We start from the raw sequence: 18201 nt of genomic DNA on the forward strand, positions 1-18201 counted from the left end.
TACACAAATCAATGAATGCAATACATCATATCAACAGAGTAAAGGATATAAACCACATATTCCTTTCAATTAATGCCGAAAAAGCATTTGATAAAATTAAATATCCCTTCATGATAAAAACATTCAAAAAACTGGGTATAGCAGGAACATACTTCAACAGCCCCTCAGCAGCATCATACAGAATGGGGAAAAACTGAAAACCTTTCCTCTAAGATCTGGAACATGACAAAGATGCTGACTTTCACCACTGTTATTCAACATAGTACTAGAAGTCCTAGCTAGAGCAGTTGGATTACAGAAAGATATAAAGGGCATCCAAATTGGAAAGGAAGAAGTCAAATCATCCTTGTTTGGAGATGATGTAATCTTATATTTGGAAAAAACCAAAGGACTCCATGAGAAAACTATTAATATTAGAACTGATAGACAAATCCAGTAAGGTTGCAGATACAAAATCAACGTACAAAAATAAGTAGCATTTCTATATGCCAACAGTGAACAACGTGAAAAAGAAATTAAAAAGTAATCCCCTTTATAATAGCCACCCATGAAATTAAATGCCTAGGAATTAACCAAAGATGTAAAAGATCTCTATAATAAAAACTATAAAACACTGATGAAAGAAATTAAAGAGGACACCAAAACATTGGAAGATATTCCATGTTCATGGATTGGAAGAATCTATATTGTTAAAATGTCCATACTACCCAAAGCAATCTACAAATTCAATGTAATCCCTATCAAAATACAAATAATGTTCTACACAGAAATAGAAAAAACAATCCTAAAATTTATACAGAACCACAAAAGACACAGAAAAGCCAAAGCTATCCTAAGCAAAAAGGACAAAACTGGAAGAATCACATTACCTGACATCAAATTATACTACAGAGGTATAATAACTAAAACAGCATGGTATGGGCATAAAAGCAGACACACTGACCAATGCAACACAATAGCGAACCCAGAAACAAATCTGCACACCTACATTGAATTCATTTTCAACAAAGGTGCCAAGAATATATACTGAAGACAGTCTCTTGAATAAATGGTGCTAGGAAAACTGGATATCTATATGTAGAAAAATGAAATTAGACCTCCTATCTCTCGCCATATACAAAAATCAAATCAAAATGGATTAAAGACTTAAATCTAAGACCTCTAACTATGAAACTACCACAAGAAAACATTAGAGAAAATCTCAAGGACATAAGTCTGGGCAAAAAGTTCTTGAGCAATACCCTACAAGCACAGGCAACTAAAGCAAAAATGGACAAATGGGATCACATCAACTTAAAAAACTTCTGCACAGCAAAGGATACAATCAAAGTGAAGAGACAACCCACAGAATGGGAGAAAATATTTGCAAACTACCCATCTGATAAGGTATTAATAACTAGAATATATAAGGAGCCTAAACAACTCTACAGGAAAAAATCTAATAATCCGATCAAAAAATGGGCAGAATATGTGTATATAGACATTTCTCAAAAGAAGACATACAAATGTCAAACAGGCATATGAAAAGGTGCAAATCAAAACTACAATGAGAAATGCAAATCAAAACTACAATGAGATATTATCTCATCCCAGTTAAAATGGCATATATCCAAAAGACAGGCAATAACAAATGCTGGCAAAGATGTGGAGAAAAGGGAACCCTTGTACACTAATGTAAATTAGTACAACCACTATGGAGAACAGTTTGAAGCTTTCTCAAAAAACTAAAAATTGAGCTACCATTTGATCCAGCAATCCCACTGCTGGGTATATACTCAAAACAAAGGAAATCAATATATCTAAGAGATATCTGCACTCTTACATGTTTGCTGCAGCACTGTTTACAATAGCTAAGATTTGGAAGCAACCTAAGTGTCCATCAACAGATGAATGGATAAAGAAAATGTGGTACATACACACAATGGAGTTCTATTCAGCCATAAAAAAGAATGAGATCCAGTCATTTACAACAACATGGATGGAACTGGAGATCATATATTAAGTGAAATAAGTCAGGCACAGAAGACAAACATTGTGTGTTCTCTTACTTATGGGCTCTAAAACTCAAAACAATTGAACTCATGGACAGACAGTAGAAGGATGGTTACTAGAAGCTAGGAAGGGTAGTGGGGGGCTGGGAGGGAGGTGGGGATGGTTAATGGGTTAAAAAAAAAAAAAAGAAACAATGATTAAGACCTATCATTTGATAGCAGCACAACATGGTGACTGTAGTCAATAATAACTTAATTGTACATTTTTGTTTGTAATTCAAAAGATAAAAGGTTGAGGGGATGAATACCCCATTCTTCACGATGTGATTATTTCACATTGCATGCCTGTATCAAAATATCTCATGTATCCCAAAAATATATATACCTAATGCGTACCCACAAAAATTACAAATTAAAAAAAATATATAAATAAATAAATAAGGACTTTCTCTGGTGGCTGAAGCCAGCAATGCCAAGTACATGGTAGACTAGAAGTCCTAGGGAATTCGTGCTCCTCCCCATCAACAGCCCTCATCCAGTGACTAAGGCCACTGGTGTATAAATACCCAAACTTCCCAGCCCCTCAGATAAGATAGCCCTGAAACTTGAGCTCTGCTCTAGCTCCAGAGTTATTGTATGGGCTAAAGCTCCAGTGGGCCACAGTGCTTGATAATGCCCTGTGGATATAAGCCATAACTGGGTAAGATGATATCCCACTGTGGTTTTGACCTGCCTTTCTCTGATGATCAGTGATGTTGAGCACCTTTTTCATATGCCTGTTTGCCATTCGTATGTCTTGAGAAATGTCTATTCAGATCTGCCCATTTTTTGATCGGATTATTAGATTTTTAGCCAAATGGGCTGAATTCCCTTCTCTATCTCCTCCCTACTGGTGTTTCTTGGGATCACCTTTCAAATAAACTGAACTTGAATGTGTGTCTCAACATCTGCTTCTAGGAGAACCCAAACTAAAACAGGAACACAAGAGAAGAGAAAAATAAATGTCTCCATTTGCAGTAACATTAACAAACAATTTGAAAAAAAAATTAATTCACAATTTTCAAATATACATATTTTGGAGCTAAAATTATTAGAAGATTTGGATATATACTCCTTAGTGTTTTTAAAAAAAAATGATTCAAAGTACATTCCGGAAAATATTTCCTCATTTCAAAGATGATACTTTTGCTACAGATACCTAAAAGGTACTATTATCTCATTAACATCATAATTCATCAGAATCTAGCTTAAATAAAAATGAGAACATTCCTTTCTCACTTCCCTAGAGGAAAAAATGAAAAAAGAGAATAATAAAAAGCCTTAAGCTAAAGAAAAAGAATTCTAAATATCTTTTAGCATGAGATGGGAACAGTGGGGTATTAAGTGAGAAATGACAGGAACTTATAATCATCTCTTATAATAATGCTTATAATAAAATAATGGGACTTTAAACAGTTATGTCAAGCTATGAAAGTCTTCCAATTATACCATAGTTGAAATGATACTTCACTAGCAATAATTTAACTATATCTTTAATCCACTGTAGTAACTAACCATACATACCTTTTGTATATGTTAAAAATAAAGTTGAGGCCGGGCGCGGTGGCTCACGCTTGTAATCCCAGCACTTTGGGAGGCTGAGGCAGGCGGATCACGAGGTCAGGAGATCGAGACCACGGTGAAACCCCATCTCTACTAAAAATACAAAAAATTAGCCGGGCGTGGTGGCGGGCGCCTGTAGTCCCAGCTACTCGGAGAGGCTGAGGCAGGAGAATGGCATGAACCCAGGAGGCGGAGCTTGCAGTGAGCCGAGATTGCGCCACTGCACTCCAGCCTGGGCAACAGAGCAAGACTCCGTCTCAAAAAAATAAAAAAATAAATAAAAAATAAAAAAAATAAAGTTGAAGCTTAAGGCATCTCTTTAAAATACAATTAGTGGTTAAATTAGTTTAACTTTTAATTTAGAAACAAGCTTACATTAACAAAAATTGCTTTAAAAAACCTGTTTTAGGTATGTTCTAAAATTGATATATATTAGATAATCACACCAAGAGACTCAGGTGTTGATCACAACAAAGTTGCAACAGATCCCAAAATAAATCTTGAAGCAATGTGAACCTCACACAAGCTGATCAACTCATAGGGCAATTCTATTTCTAGGTTTCTAATTGAAAGGGGAAGAGGAGAAAAGGCCCAGTGCCTTGTAGGTGCGTAATGCTTTGTACTTTCTACCACGCTTCCAAAGACTCTTAATATCTTAGACGAAGTGGGGATTTTTGAACAAGTTTGATAGATGGAAAAAAACAGAATAGCTGATCAAAGATTCCACGCTAATAAGTGCCAAAGATATGGTGAGATATGAACTCAGGTCCTGTGATAATCCTGTACCCGTTCTTTCCACTATACTTCCCGCCCAAAGAGAAAATAGCAAACTGATTGACCCAACTATAGCACAATGTGCTACATGGAATACACTCAACTTATTAAAAAATAACGTTTTCCTTTTCCTAAACTATTACATGCTGAGGCACCACACTTTTCTATAGACTATAAAATATAGCATATAATTTAGAACAACTTAAATGATGGCTAGACCAAAGGACTTAGGCTCAGCTTGGTGCAAATCTACAGTAAGACTGCCTGATATCCACATAAAACCTGTCAGAATCAACCTCATTATTTTCTTCCCAAAGCCTGCTCTCTCTCGGTGTTTATGTCAGTACCCAGAGCTCAGACACCTCACAGTCGTTTTGAACTCTGCTGTCTCCTTCAGCCCCACAACCATAAGTTTATGACAAGGGCCCATGACTTTACCTACTATCTCTTTCTTGTCTGACTCCCTCTCCCAGTCCCTGTCTAAGTTTCCTTAATCCAAGCCACCACCACCCAATGCCTGGTTTACCATCACCAGTCTCCTGCTGGTCTCCCAACCTCCTGAGTTGCTGCCTCCACATCCATTCTCCAAAATGCCAGAGTAAACTGTCCTAAGTACAAACTTGATCATGACACTCTACTGCTTAAAATCTTTCAACAACTTACCACTGTCCTTAGGATAAACAAACTCTTACTGTAGACTCAACGGCCTGTAGGATCTGGCCCCCTGCCTACATTTCTCTAGTTTTATCTCTTGCCTCTCTCCTCTCAGGATCCTCAGCCCCAGCCTCCCAACATTCTTTTAGAAAAACTTCCTGAAATGTTCTCAGTTTCCTCAAGGTCTTCATCCAAGGTGTTCTCACTGCTTGAAATATTCTCCTGTCCTCCAACACCCCTCACCTGCCCATCTCTAATTTATCAATGCCGTTTAGCATAGTGGCTAAGAGAGGAAATTGAGGAGACAGACTTTACTTCAAAGCCCAGGTGCTCCTCCACTTACTATGTGACTTTGGGAAAACTGACCTCTCTATATTTTAGCTCTCTTTTACTAAAACAGGGATATTAATAGGATCTACCTTATTAGATTATGTGCAGATTAATGAGTCAATTAAGATATTTAGAAAAGTACCTGGTACACGGTAAGCTCTTTAATAAATTATGTCTTATTACCATTATGAACATCATCATCTACTTTTCTTCCACATCTTGGATTAAATGTTGCTTCTTCCAGAAAACCTTCCTTAAGCCCCTGAACCAGGTTAGTGCCCCCATAGCCGGCTCCTATAACACATTTTGGAGCTGGTTATATAATGTCTGTGTCTTCTGCCAGACCAGCAGAGATAGAGAGACCATGGCTTTCTTTTTGTTTGTTTGACTTCAAGTTCTGGGATATGTGTGCAGAATGTGAAAGTTTGTTACATAAGTATACATGTGCCATGGTAGTTTGCTGTACCTATCAACCCATCATCTAGGTTTTAAGCCCCACGTGCATTAGCTATTTGTCCTAATGCTTCCCCTCCCCCTTGCCTCCCACCCTGCAACAAGTCCTGGTGTGTGTTGTTCCCCTCTCTGTGTCCTTGTGTTCTCGTTGTTCAACTCTCACTTATAGGTGAGAACATGTGGTGTTTGGTCCTCTGTTCTGTATTAGTTTGCTGAGGATAATGACTTCTAGTTTCATCCACGTCCCTGTAAAGGACATGATCTCACTCCTTTTTTGGTTGCATAGTATTCCATGGCGTATATGTACCACATTTTCTTTATCCAGTCTGTCATTGATGGGCATTTGATTTGGTTCCATGTCTTTCCTATTGTAAATAGTGCTGCAATCAACATATGTGTCCATGTGTCTTTACAGTAGAATGATTTATATTCCTTTGGGTATATACCTAGTAATGGGATTGCTCACATGGTATTTCTGGTTCTAGATCCTTGAGGAATTGCCACACTGTCTTCCACAATGGTTGAACTAATTTAGAGTCCCACTAACAGTGTAAAAGTGTTTCTATTTCTCCACAGCCTCGCCAGCATCTATTGTTTCTTGACTTTTTAATAATCACCATTCTGGCTGACATGAGATGATATTCCATTATGGTTTTGATTTGCATTTCTCTAAAGATCAGTGATGTTGAGCTTTTTTCATATGTTTCTTGGCCTCATAAATGTCTTTTGAGAAGTGTCTATTCATATCCTTTGCCCACTTTTTAACGGGTTTTTTTTCTTATAAATTTGTTTAACTTGCTTGTAGATTCTGGATATCAGACCTTTGAGACCATGGCTTTCTTGCTCACCACTATATTCTCATACCCAGCACAGGGCCTAGCATATAATTACCACACTATGAATATTTATCTGCTCCATAAAAAAGAACAAGATCGTGTCCTTTTCAGGAACATGGATGCAACTAGAGGCCATTATCTTTAACCAACTAATACAGGAACAGAAAACCAAATACCACATGTTCTCACTTATAAATGGGAACTATAATAGATGATGAGAACATGGACACATAGAGGGAAACAACATACATGTGGGCCTTTTGGAGGCTGGAAGGTGGGAGGAGGGAGAGGATCAGGAAAAATAATGGGTACTAGGCTTAATGCCTCGGTGATGAAATAATATGTAAAACAAAATTCCATGACACAAATTTACCTATGTAACAAACGTTCACTTGCACCCCTGAACTTAAAAGTTAGAAATATATGTATTTATTTATTTATCTGCTGAAGGAATGACCCAATCTGACTGTTTAATTACTACAAAGGTCATCCAGATGGTCAACTAAAATCTTAATTTCTTCTGGTAGAACCTAAACCCATTTTCTTCCTTCCTCATCATTTAAAGGGCTTAAAAAAAAAAAAAGAAGACTAATTAGAACATCCTCTTCAGTCTATTGCCTCTTTAAGAATCATCATTAAAAGATATCATTTATATTAACTTCATAACAAGGATTTTTTTTTTTTGAGACGAAGTTTTGCTCTTGCTGCCCAGGCAGGAGTGCAATGGTGCAATCTCAGCTCATTGCAACCTCTGCCTCCCAAGTTCAAGTGATTCTCCTGCCTCAGCCTCCCAAGTATCTGGGATTACAGGCGTGCACCACCACGCCCAGCTAATTTTGTTATTTTTAGTAGAGACCGGTTTTCACCGTGTTGGTCAGGCTGGTCTCGAACTCCTGACCTCAAGTGATCCACCTGCCTTGGCCTCTGAAAATGCTGGGATTACAGGTATGAGCCACCACGCCCGGCCAATAAAGATAATTTTTAAAAACCCATCTGGGCCGGACACAGTGGCTCACTATTATAAACCAAGCCCTGGTATTGAGAAGACATTTGGTTAAAAAGCCTGCATGGATAATCCACTATTTTTTCTAGGGCTAGTCCAGTGTTTCCCAAAATGCGTGATCTTTTGAGATAGAGTCTCACTCTGTCTCCCAGGCTCAAGCGATTCTCCTGCCTCGGCCTCCCAGATGGCTGGGATTACAGACATATGCCAACACTCGGGGCTAATTTTTGTATTTTCAGTAGAGATGGGGTTTCAGCATCTCTACTAGACCAGGCCAGGCTGGTCTAGAACTTCTTGACCTCAAATGATCTGCCCACCTCGGCCACCCAAAATGCTAAGGTTACAGGTGTCAGCCAGCGCGCCTGGTCCCCAAAATGCATGACCTTAAGAGTCATCTTATTTGTTAAAAATACATGGTCCCATGCTCTTTTCTTACAGATTTTTTTTCTGTAGGTCTGTAGTAAAGCCCTAGAATGTAATGTTAACAAGTACACTGGACTGATTCATATGATCCAGATGAGTTTGAATACTGCCATGATATAAACGGACTTTTAACTTTTATGTTTCTTTTTTGAGACAGGGTCATGCTCTGTTACCCAGGCTGGAGTGCAGTGATGCAATCATGGCACACTGCACCCTCAACCCCCTGGGCTCAAACAATCCTCCCACCTCAGCCATCTGAGTAACTGGGACTACAGACATGTACCACCATGCCTGGCTAATTTTTTTTTCTTTTTTTCTTTTTTTTTTGCCCTGGCTGATCTGGAACTCCTGGGCTCAAGCAATCCTCCCACCTCAGCTTCCCAAAGTACTGGGATTACAGGCATGAGGCACCACACCTGGCCAACCTTTCACTTTCAAGCAACATTTGCGAAATTCTCCAACTTATAAGCTCATGTGCAAGTATTCCAAATGGCCTTAAAATCACCCTTGTTCAGCAGCTTTGGCAGTAAATTAGAAAGAACATGGAGCTGAGAGTCAGAAAACCTAGATTCAATTTCTTCTGCTACTTACTATCTGGGTAACCCTTATACCAGTCACTGCATCTCCATCTGGTCTTGGTATATTACATGAAAATAACAAAGCCAACCTAACCTGCCTCATAGAGTTGCTATGGAAATAATTAAAGAATACTTGAAAAGGGCTTTGTAAATTAAAATGTCACCATTACAGTAACATTTTATTAAATCAGCCTGCTCTAATTCAGAATGTGTGAATGTTGTTGTCTAGCCCAATGTAGCTTTTGTTTTCACATTATCTATAAGGAGATCATCACCTCCTTACACATGACAGGCAGTGATAGGCATTGGAACACACAGATAAGCAGTAGCTTCCTGTTCCACAGCAAAATTATAAGATTGGATGTGCAAGATCAGGGGAGCCTGTCTACTGTATGAGTACTGCTTCTACAGGACTAGAGTCTCAGCTATCAGTAAAGCAAAGCTGGCAATATTCCTACTGGAAGTTAGCTTGGTTATGAGCAGTTAATGCCAGTCATTACAGTAAAATCAATCTGAAGAAGTTTTCTCCAGACTAGGAATATTAAAGGATTTTTTTACACTGGTATTTAAATTTCTAAAAAATACTATATTCTTTTTTGGCCACCTTGAGGAACATATACTAAATGCAGTATTTCCTTGGCAATTAAGTGTCATCCACATAATCAGTAGTTTGGGATATAAGCACAGCTGAGACTCTGGGTAGGAGATATTGGATCAACTAACTTAGCTTGCACCACTATATACAATGAACAAGTGCCTCCCCGTCTTAATATCTATGTAGGGTGTACCAAGAGCATGGCATAATGGTGTCCTCAAGGGCCGAAAAGGTACATGTCATTTCTTTAAGAGTTAGGCTCTCGTATAGAGAGGACTGTTTCTTGCCTCATACCAGTTTCAGGAATGTGTGATGAGGTCCAGTTCTGCCAGCATCCTCATCACTACCACTAATCACCTCTGCTTTTCCTCCTCACCACTTTCCTCTAATTCAACCCAGACAAATCTCTTCCACTTTGCTGTCAGAGCCTGCTGCTCATCGCTCCTATCATTGCTTTTAATCAATCTACCACAGATGCATCCACCACTTCTGCCCTTTGCCACTGAACTGTCTGGCCTGGCCATTCTCTAACTGGATGCATAATCGTGGGCAAGTCATTACCTTTTCCAGCATGTATTTCCCTAATAATTGAAGAGGTTGCTAACATCCCTTCCAGTTCTGCTATTCTATCATGATTCTCTTCTGTCTCCTGGTTTTTTTTATTTTCTCAAGTTTTTTCACAAAATGGCTTACTAAATTTGTGTAAAAATTGTCAACCAACTGTAGTATTCATTTCTTTCCATGAAGCAAATAAACTATATACTCAATGCTCTATGGTTAACTTTATAGCAGTTTCTGGTTCTATACGCTTACTATTCAATGTATTTACTATCAAAGAGATTTTCCAAGGAATTTGGTTCAGAGTCTTCAACAATTCAAAAAGAATGGTAGTTCCAGAAGGTATGGACTTATTTTATCACACTTTCAAAATTAAAAACTATATTTTGGTCAACATACCCTAGAATTTAATTTTTCACGAATTAGTCTTACCAATTAGCAAGGTGTTACTAAAACTTTAATTGGAGAAATCTTTCTTACTAAAGGAAAATCTGCTCACAACAATTTTGTACAGATTTGAGAATGAATAATAAATAACTACCAAATTTATATTTAATGTTTATTAAATATGGCAGAGTGTTCAGTTCCCTGTAACTCCCTGTAATTTCCTGATACCATAGATGAAGAAAGGTTAGCTTGTTACCCAATACTATTCAAGGACATCTTTTTGATCTCAGTGCATTATACACTTTCAAAACTAGTATGACAGCCCTGCTATCATGACTCTGTAACCAGCTTTGTCTAACCAGCCTTGGTTTATTTTCAATCTAGCATTTTTAGATGTGTAGCACTTGAGGTTTCAGAAGAAAGAGAAAAATTTACAAATTGTTTTGCAAAGTAGAACAAAAAATAGAAAACTAAAGCAAAACATCTGACCCCCAATTGAAATACACCAGAATCTCAAGGAAAAAAGTATTCACTCACGAAATATTATAGTGCGAATACGCTTTTGAGCAAACGAAGTGATACATGCACACATATACATACACACGACTAATAAGGTAAACTGTGAAAAAGCCCACCAGAATGAATACAAGAAATACTATTAGAGTTCCAAAAGTGCACAATCACTGACAAATTTTTTTGAAACTGAAATAAATAAATTATCCTCAATTCAACCAACCAAAACCAACAACAACAACAACAAAATATTAGTTTTAAAGCTCAACACTCTCAGTTGCAAGTAGCAATGGTAATCTCAGTTATTTGACAATGTAGTCACCCAGATATCAACTCTTTCTTACTAAACCTTATCCTGGCAATTAGCTCAGGTAATCAGAGCACAATGCTACTAAAGCTAATAATACTATTAATAATAACAAGTTATCAAGCACTTATGTACTATCTGTTTTATAGAGAATAAGTATTCTCATTTACTCTTCACAATAAGCCTATGAAATCTGTAGAGAAGCTAGGATTCAAGTCTAGGTTTGGGTCTCCAAGTTCAGGTTTGACCTCTAAATAGGAAAGTTAGTGTTGCACAGAAAGAAAGAACAGGAAAAAACAAACAAAAAACAAACAAACAAACAAAAAACAAGGTGGGAGCAATGGGGGCTAGTGGGGAGGGGAGTGAGGGAAGAAGATATTCAGGGAGTGCAGACTCAGATCTGTAATCCCAGGAAACCTCCCTCTTTGGTTTTTCCTCCAAATCAGATAAAGGTATGCTTTTAGGTCCAATCCTTCAGTTGCATCTGTTTCCTCTTATGTAGACTCCAGCACTAGTACTTGAAAGTTGCCCTGCCAACTTTAATCTGCAGAACTTGTTCCATTCAGGCACATGTACTCCCTTTTGGGAGCCAAAGGGCAGAATGAACAAATATTCAAAAACATTTATTACTAAGTTTGTTTCTCTGCCTTCCCTCACCTTCCCTGCCTCTGCGAAAAATATAACCCATGTAATGACTGCTGCGATCAACACTGGCTCACCAGTAAGAACAGGTATCTATACCCTAATACTAGAATGTCAACAGCAAGCATACGACATTTACCAAGCTGGACCTCCAGGGAGTCACTAAATCCGTTCAAGAATGCCAGAGCGATAAACAGAAAATAGCATTTGAAGTCAAATCCCGCCATTCTGATGACTGTCAAACCCTTTGCTTTGTTAAGCACCTTAGTAACTTTCCAGTATTTTCTCATACGACAACAAGATTCATGGTTGCAAATCTGAAGAAAATCCCAAGCTACTTGATCCTAAAATGTGCCAACTATTTTGCAATCCTTCCAGAAAAATCAAGAATGTGCAAATTTGAAATTGTGCCTTCTTTTTGTCTGAGATTGTTCTTAAAAATAAAACAAAAATTTAAATTTTAAAAAGTGAAAGTGTGTCTTCAATCAAAAAGCTTTTAATAAAGTTTGTAGGTATAAAGAAATCTACTCCTGAGTACTCATCCAGTCTATAGGCCCATCACCAATGTACAGTGTATGAATGTTGCAGAACGGATGACTTGGTTTCAAATCTTGACTCTGCAATTTAATAGCTATGAAACCATAGATAATGAAAGCAATTTACTAAACCCTCTGATTCTTCCTCTGTCCACTGGGGACAATGGAGCACAGCTCAAAGAGGTTAAAGATAATCTCAAGTTCCTGGCACATTTCAAGCACCCATTCAATAAATGATAGTTATTAATATTTCTTCTGGGTTGTCAATTTAAATAACTAACATTTCATATATAATTCTTCAAATCATGTGATATCACAAACTCTTGTTAAAGAAAGACACCTACTATTAATAAGCTCTAGTTACAGAAGTATTCTTCAGTCATTTGAGGTTAACCCTGTGCAGTTAACCAATGTGAAAACAGAAATTGTGATTACACCTGTGATTTTGAGAATCCTTTGATTCTTGAGCATGTCTAAGCAAAGCATGTTTTCGTGAATGGTTTTTCCAGAGGAGAACCACACCATTCCATGCTGTTTTTAAGTCCTCACTATCTACTGAATTAGGAGAACCTTGGAATACTACAAAGCCAAATGAGTTCCATCAGCAACCAGAAGCTACAACATCTTAGGGATTTGCTAATGTAAACATCCAGAGGGCAAAACAAAGGGTTGAAGGCTTTTTCTGAAATCTAACCTCACTCCACAAAACAGAATATTATTCAGCAATACAAACAAAATGAAGTACAGATTTCATAGATAAAACTTGAAAACAATTATGCAAAAATCAAAGAGACACTCACCAAAAAAATACCTATTATATGATTCCATTTATATGAAATATCCAGAACAGGCAAACCTACATAGACAGAAAGTAAATTGGTAGTTGACTAGGGCTGGAGTAGGTGGGGGTCAGGGAGTGAGGGGCCTAATGGGTACAGCATTTCTTTTAAGGAAGATGAAAATGTTCTGAAATTAGATTTGATGATGGTTGCACAACCCTGTGAACATAAGTAAAAACCTTGAATTGCACACTTTAAATGGGTAAATTGTATGGTATATTAATTATATCCCACTAAAGTTGTTTTAAAAAATCTAACTCACTAACTGATTAGTGGATCATTTATTCTTCACTGTGTATAACAATATCCTCTTCATTAAAAACTAAAAATAAGTGCTCAGAGTGCTGTCTTATGTTTAAAGTTATAAAATACCTTGACATTGGAAGTCTACTTACCTTGCCTTTGCATCTATCGTCTCCACTTTATTTCAATAGCAATCATTTTAGATGAACTCCAGTAATGAAAACTACTCAAATACATGCAAAATGTATTTATGCTCAAACCACATTCTACAGATTACATTTTTTATTGCTCTATAGCAGTGACTGTTCTTTCCTTTATTTAATACAAACTAACCACCTTTGTTATCAATCTTTCTTTGATTACTTGCTCCACTGACCATCAAACACCTGAAACTCCACATTCACAGGATCTCCTTTTGTTCTCCTAAGAAATACAGGAAGTATTCGGGTAACAATGACAGACAAAGAAGTCTTACCTACTAAATTGGCTAAACCCACCTTCTAGGGGTATAGGGAACACAGGGGATTCACCTGAGTGGGAATGTTACTGGTGAGAACTAGGAAAAAGAGATGGCCCAGCTCTTGACCAGGAGATGGAGATAGAGTGTGGGCCAAGCAATGGGCAGTCTTGAAAGCCTAACAACACCAAGGAACCTGTTATCTAGAATAGTTTTACTGATTGTGAAGCATATCTGTATTTCAACTTTTTTCAAAGTTTTTGTTCGTAAGTTTAGAAGAGCCAATTGGTGAGAAAAGACAAAATGTGAGAATCCACGCTTTCTGCCCCTCGGATCCTAAAATCTGAGGCAGACAGATTAAACATACTCACATGAAGATACTCACATGAAGAGACTAAGAATAACAAGAATAAAAATATACTATCAATTCAACATATACTAATATAAAATACTTAAAATATAAAATTGGTTATAAAGAGGAAAATATTAAATATTAGTACTAGAAAGTAGATTCAAAGGCTGCATAAGAACTCGAGATTAAGATAGTAATTTTGTAGGGAAAAAACTTACTAGTACTATTTATATACAACAATTCTAAAATCATAACTTTGGTGGAACAATATTTTTAATCACAACTCTAATTATTCAAGTGTCAGCTCTGCTAGTTTGTTTTTCAAATTATTTCAGTTCACCCCTCCAACCCATGTGAAGAACCTGTTTAAGATGAGCTGCTCTTAATTTTGTTTTTGAAGAGTCCCAGAATTTGAAGATAAAGGAAGTATTTTCTTTTAAGATCACTTCTTCTGCTTAAGCACTTAAAAAAAAAATTCCAACAACCCAGGGTAAATTGAACCTGTCAGCATTTCACTTCAATTATGATACTATGATCCTCTGCTGTTCCAGTGTTCCAGTTCAAATTTTGTATCTAAATCTTACACAAATACTTCCCTTAATTTATCAATTATCCTTCCTCTGGGGCCAAATCTTTTCAATACAAATGTTACTTATGATGTTACATCACTTACCTTTTACTATACACTCATATGTAGATGACTTGGACTTATCATTTGAGTAATCAACCAATATGGTCAATTTTAAAGAGAAAAAAAAAACCAAAAAAACAAAAAAACACATCCAGGCATGGTGGCTCACACATGTAATCCCAGCACTTTGGGAGGCTGAAGCAGGAGGATCGCTTGATCTCAGGTGTTCCAGACCAGCCTCTGAAACATAGTGAGGCCTTGTCTCTACCAAAAACCAAAAAAATTAGCTGGTGTGGTGACGCACACCTGTAGTCCCAACTACTCAGGAGGCTGACATGGGAGGATCACTTGAACCCAAGAGTTTGAGGCTGCAGTTGGCTATGATCACACCACCATACCCACTGCCTTCCAGCCTGGGTGACAAAGTGAGACCCTGTCTCAAAAAAGAAAAGAAAACAACAAGTTATTAACATTAGTCTTTGCTTACCAATTACCAATTTTATCTTGATAAAATTCCCTAAAGCATAACTGTCTTGCATAACTACAGCAAAAGTCTTCAAACAGGTTTTCCAAAACTAACAATGAAGAATGTGGGCAAGTCAATTGGGAAATCATAATCTTAATTATAACCAAGTTGAATACTTCACTTTCTTTTTCTTTTTTTTTTTGAGATGAGTCTCGCTCTGTCACACAGGCTGGAGTGCAGTGGTGCGATCTCGGCTCACTGCAAACTCCGCCTCCTGGGTTCAAGCGATTCTCCTGCCTCAGCCTCCTGAGTAGCTGGGACTACAGGTGCGCGCCACCACGCCCAGCTAATTTTTGTATTTTTAGTACAGACGGGGTTTCACCATGTTGGTCAGGCTGGTCTCAAACTCCTGACCTCGTGATCCACTCGCCTTGGCCTCCCAAAATGCTGGGATTACAGGCGTGAGCCATCGCACTCAGCTGAACATTTCACTTTCTTTTTCAGAGAAACAGGTGATTGTGAAACAGTATTATAATGTTGCTCCACATCATGCAAAGATTTCACATACATATCCACTGCTAAGATGTTTTCTCTTAATGTTAACATAAACCCAAAAGGTTAACATATGCCTTTCCTACTAGGTTGTTTAAATGTTTCTAAATAAACAAAGAACATGGAGTAACATTATTAGTGTATCTTACCTGAGCCCAGTCTGCAGGCAATGCCTAACCACCCCAAAATTCAATAAAATGCTTAGGAAGTGCACATTCGATTATAAAACATCAAAATAAATAATCATCTCAGGGTAGGACCACAAGCATATCATACGTAATCACTTGGTTTAAAGGGAAAAAAGGCCAAGAGACGAAAAATAAAGCAAAGAAGGAAACAAAATAGGTTGAAAAAGAAAAAAAAAGGGGGGGGGGGGGCAAAACTTCCCTGCAGATAATTTTCCCTATTTCCTCAATCTGACCTTCGTCCTCCATTTTAAAAATCCTCTGACTACAAGTTCCATGTGTTCAGTTCACTTTTTACAGGTATACTTTTTCCTACAAACGTCCTTGTGCAAAAAAAAAAAAAAAAATCTGATTTTAACATGATGAGTTATCATTTTACAGAAGCAATAGTTCTTCCTGCTCGTGAGGACTCCAGAACAGTTTAGCGAGTATTCCTTTTAAAGGGGCTTTGTAATTGTATGAAACAGGCCAAATCCAGATACGATTACTATCTTAATCGTAACTGGGGAGGTACGATTCCGCAGTGCAAAAAGCCTTCTGAAATTCTGTGTCCCTACACCCCCTTCCATCCTCAGCCCAAACATGTTAACAGAATGCTCTGCATCCTTAGCACAGGGCCAATATTCAAACCAAGCGAAAAACTTTATTTTAAAAACACTTACAAGGGGCGAACCAAACAGGACAGCGTGTGACTGAGGAGGCAGCAGGGACACTGACTGGCTCCATGAACCCGGAATGGCTTAAAGGGCACAAGCCCCAGAGATTTAAGGCAGGTTTCTCCTACACCCTAAGCCGCGCTTTAGATTCCCAGGATTGAGCGAGCAGTGTATTTCGTACTTTAAAACTCTGCAAGTAGTCTAAGCATGCAGAAGACAGCCAAGGGAGCCAGGAGGGGCCCGCGGGGCGCAGGAGCCTGAGAAAGAGGAGAGCTGGGGAGGGGAAGGCCAGGAGCAGAGCCCGGAACTGGTCATCACGGGCCAGGCCTGCTCCGGGCCGCCGCGGGAGCGAGGACGCGGCGCTGCATCCGACTCACCTGCCCATTCTCCGAGCCCCGGGCCGACCCCCGCCTCATTCCCCACTCCCCAGACCCGGAAGGCCGTGAAGAGCGAGTACGAAATACGCAGGGCTAGGTAGGCCACGGTGCCCGCGCCGACCCAGTACAGGAAACCGGCGGCGGGAAGAGCGCTCTCCATGGCTTTCCACTAGGCCTCACTACCTTCGTGAATGAAAAGAGCGAATGAATGAATCCAGGAGGAGGCGCCGGCCGTGGCGGTGAGGATGACACTAATAGGCGCTGCTCCGACACCACTTTGGGCCTAAACCCCGCCCGCGGGGCCATATCCGTGTCGCTATTGGTGATCTGTCTTTCCCTCTGCGCGTAGTGCGTCAGCCATTGGCTGACTCCAGTTCCACTGCCCCTCCCACACTCCTCCCGTCACCACGTCCCCCGGGGTTCCGCCAGTGAGCGCCCTGTCTCACCCCACCGAGGCGCCCCGGTCTCTCATTGGCTGCAGCCGTACTCGCGACTGCGGAAGACTGCTCGCGGATTGGCCGGTCAGACCCAGGCTGGTTTGAGCTCAGGTTCGAAGAGGAAATGGGATCAGAGAAGCCGCTAGTGAATGGAAAGATTGTAGTAAGAAGTGGGCGTAGCCAGGGCGCGGTGGCTAACACCCGTAATCCCAGCACTTTGGGAGGCCGAGGCGGGCGAATCGCTTGAGTTTAGGAGTCCGAGACCAGCCTGGCCAACATCCGAACCCCGTCTCTACTAAAAATACAAAAATTAGCCGGGCGTGGTGGCGGGCGCCTGTAATCCCAGCTACTCGAGAGGCTGAGGCAGGAGAATCTCTTGAACCCGGGAGACGCAGGTTGCAGTGAGCCGAGATCGCGCCACTGCACTCCAGCCTGAGCGACAGAGTGAAACTCCATCTCAAAACAACAAACAAAAAAAAGAAATAGGTGTGGAGCCACAGTTTTATTTTCAACTCTTTATTAAATAAATATATATTTTACATATATGATATAATTATATAATAAATATATCATTGTTAAGCGTGCTGTCATTGTTGCCATAAACTTTTCCAGATAAAGGCTTGCAGTCTTCTGTGTCTGTGCCTTCCTCACTGCAGGCATTCGCCCAGGTTACACTCACTCATAGAGAGCCCTTAAATGCCAGACCTCCCTCTCAGCCAAGCACTAAACATCACTTAGTTCCCAACGATTTGGAGTTCAAGGCAAATAACGTGATGGAGTCTAATAACTGTTAGACGATGGCATCAGAGCTGTATGGTGAATGA

At 39.2% G+C, this 18201-nt stretch overlaps 1 protein-coding gene across 3 annotated transcripts in view; it reads right to left on the reverse strand.

Moving 5' to 3' along the window:
- The window catches only part of HSD17B12 (hydroxysteroid 17-beta dehydrogenase 12), a 163842-nt gene extending 146478 nt beyond the window's left edge, over positions 1–17364 (reverse strand). Inside the window, exon 1 of one of the 3 annotated variants that reach the window (XM_055281861.2) lies at positions 16941–17364. In XM_055281861.2, coding sequence (XP_055137836.1) covers positions 16941–17100 — 160 coding nt within the window. In that variant the 5' untranslated portion in view covers positions 17101–17364. Of the gene's footprint in view, positions 1–12982; positions 13034–14746; positions 15137–16940 lie in introns of those variants that run through there. The other 2 variants (XM_063641851.1, XM_063641852.1) reach the window with 2 other exon arrangements.
- Positions 17365–18201: the final 837 nt, after the last annotated feature.

The sequence above is a fragment of the Symphalangus syndactylus genome, chromosome 6 (genome assembly GCF_028878055.3).
Source record: "Symphalangus syndactylus isolate Jambi chromosome 6, NHGRI_mSymSyn1-v2.1_pri, whole genome shotgun sequence".
In the NCBI taxonomy this organism is placed as follows: Eukaryota; Metazoa; Chordata; class Mammalia; order Primates; family Hylobatidae; genus Symphalangus; species Symphalangus syndactylus.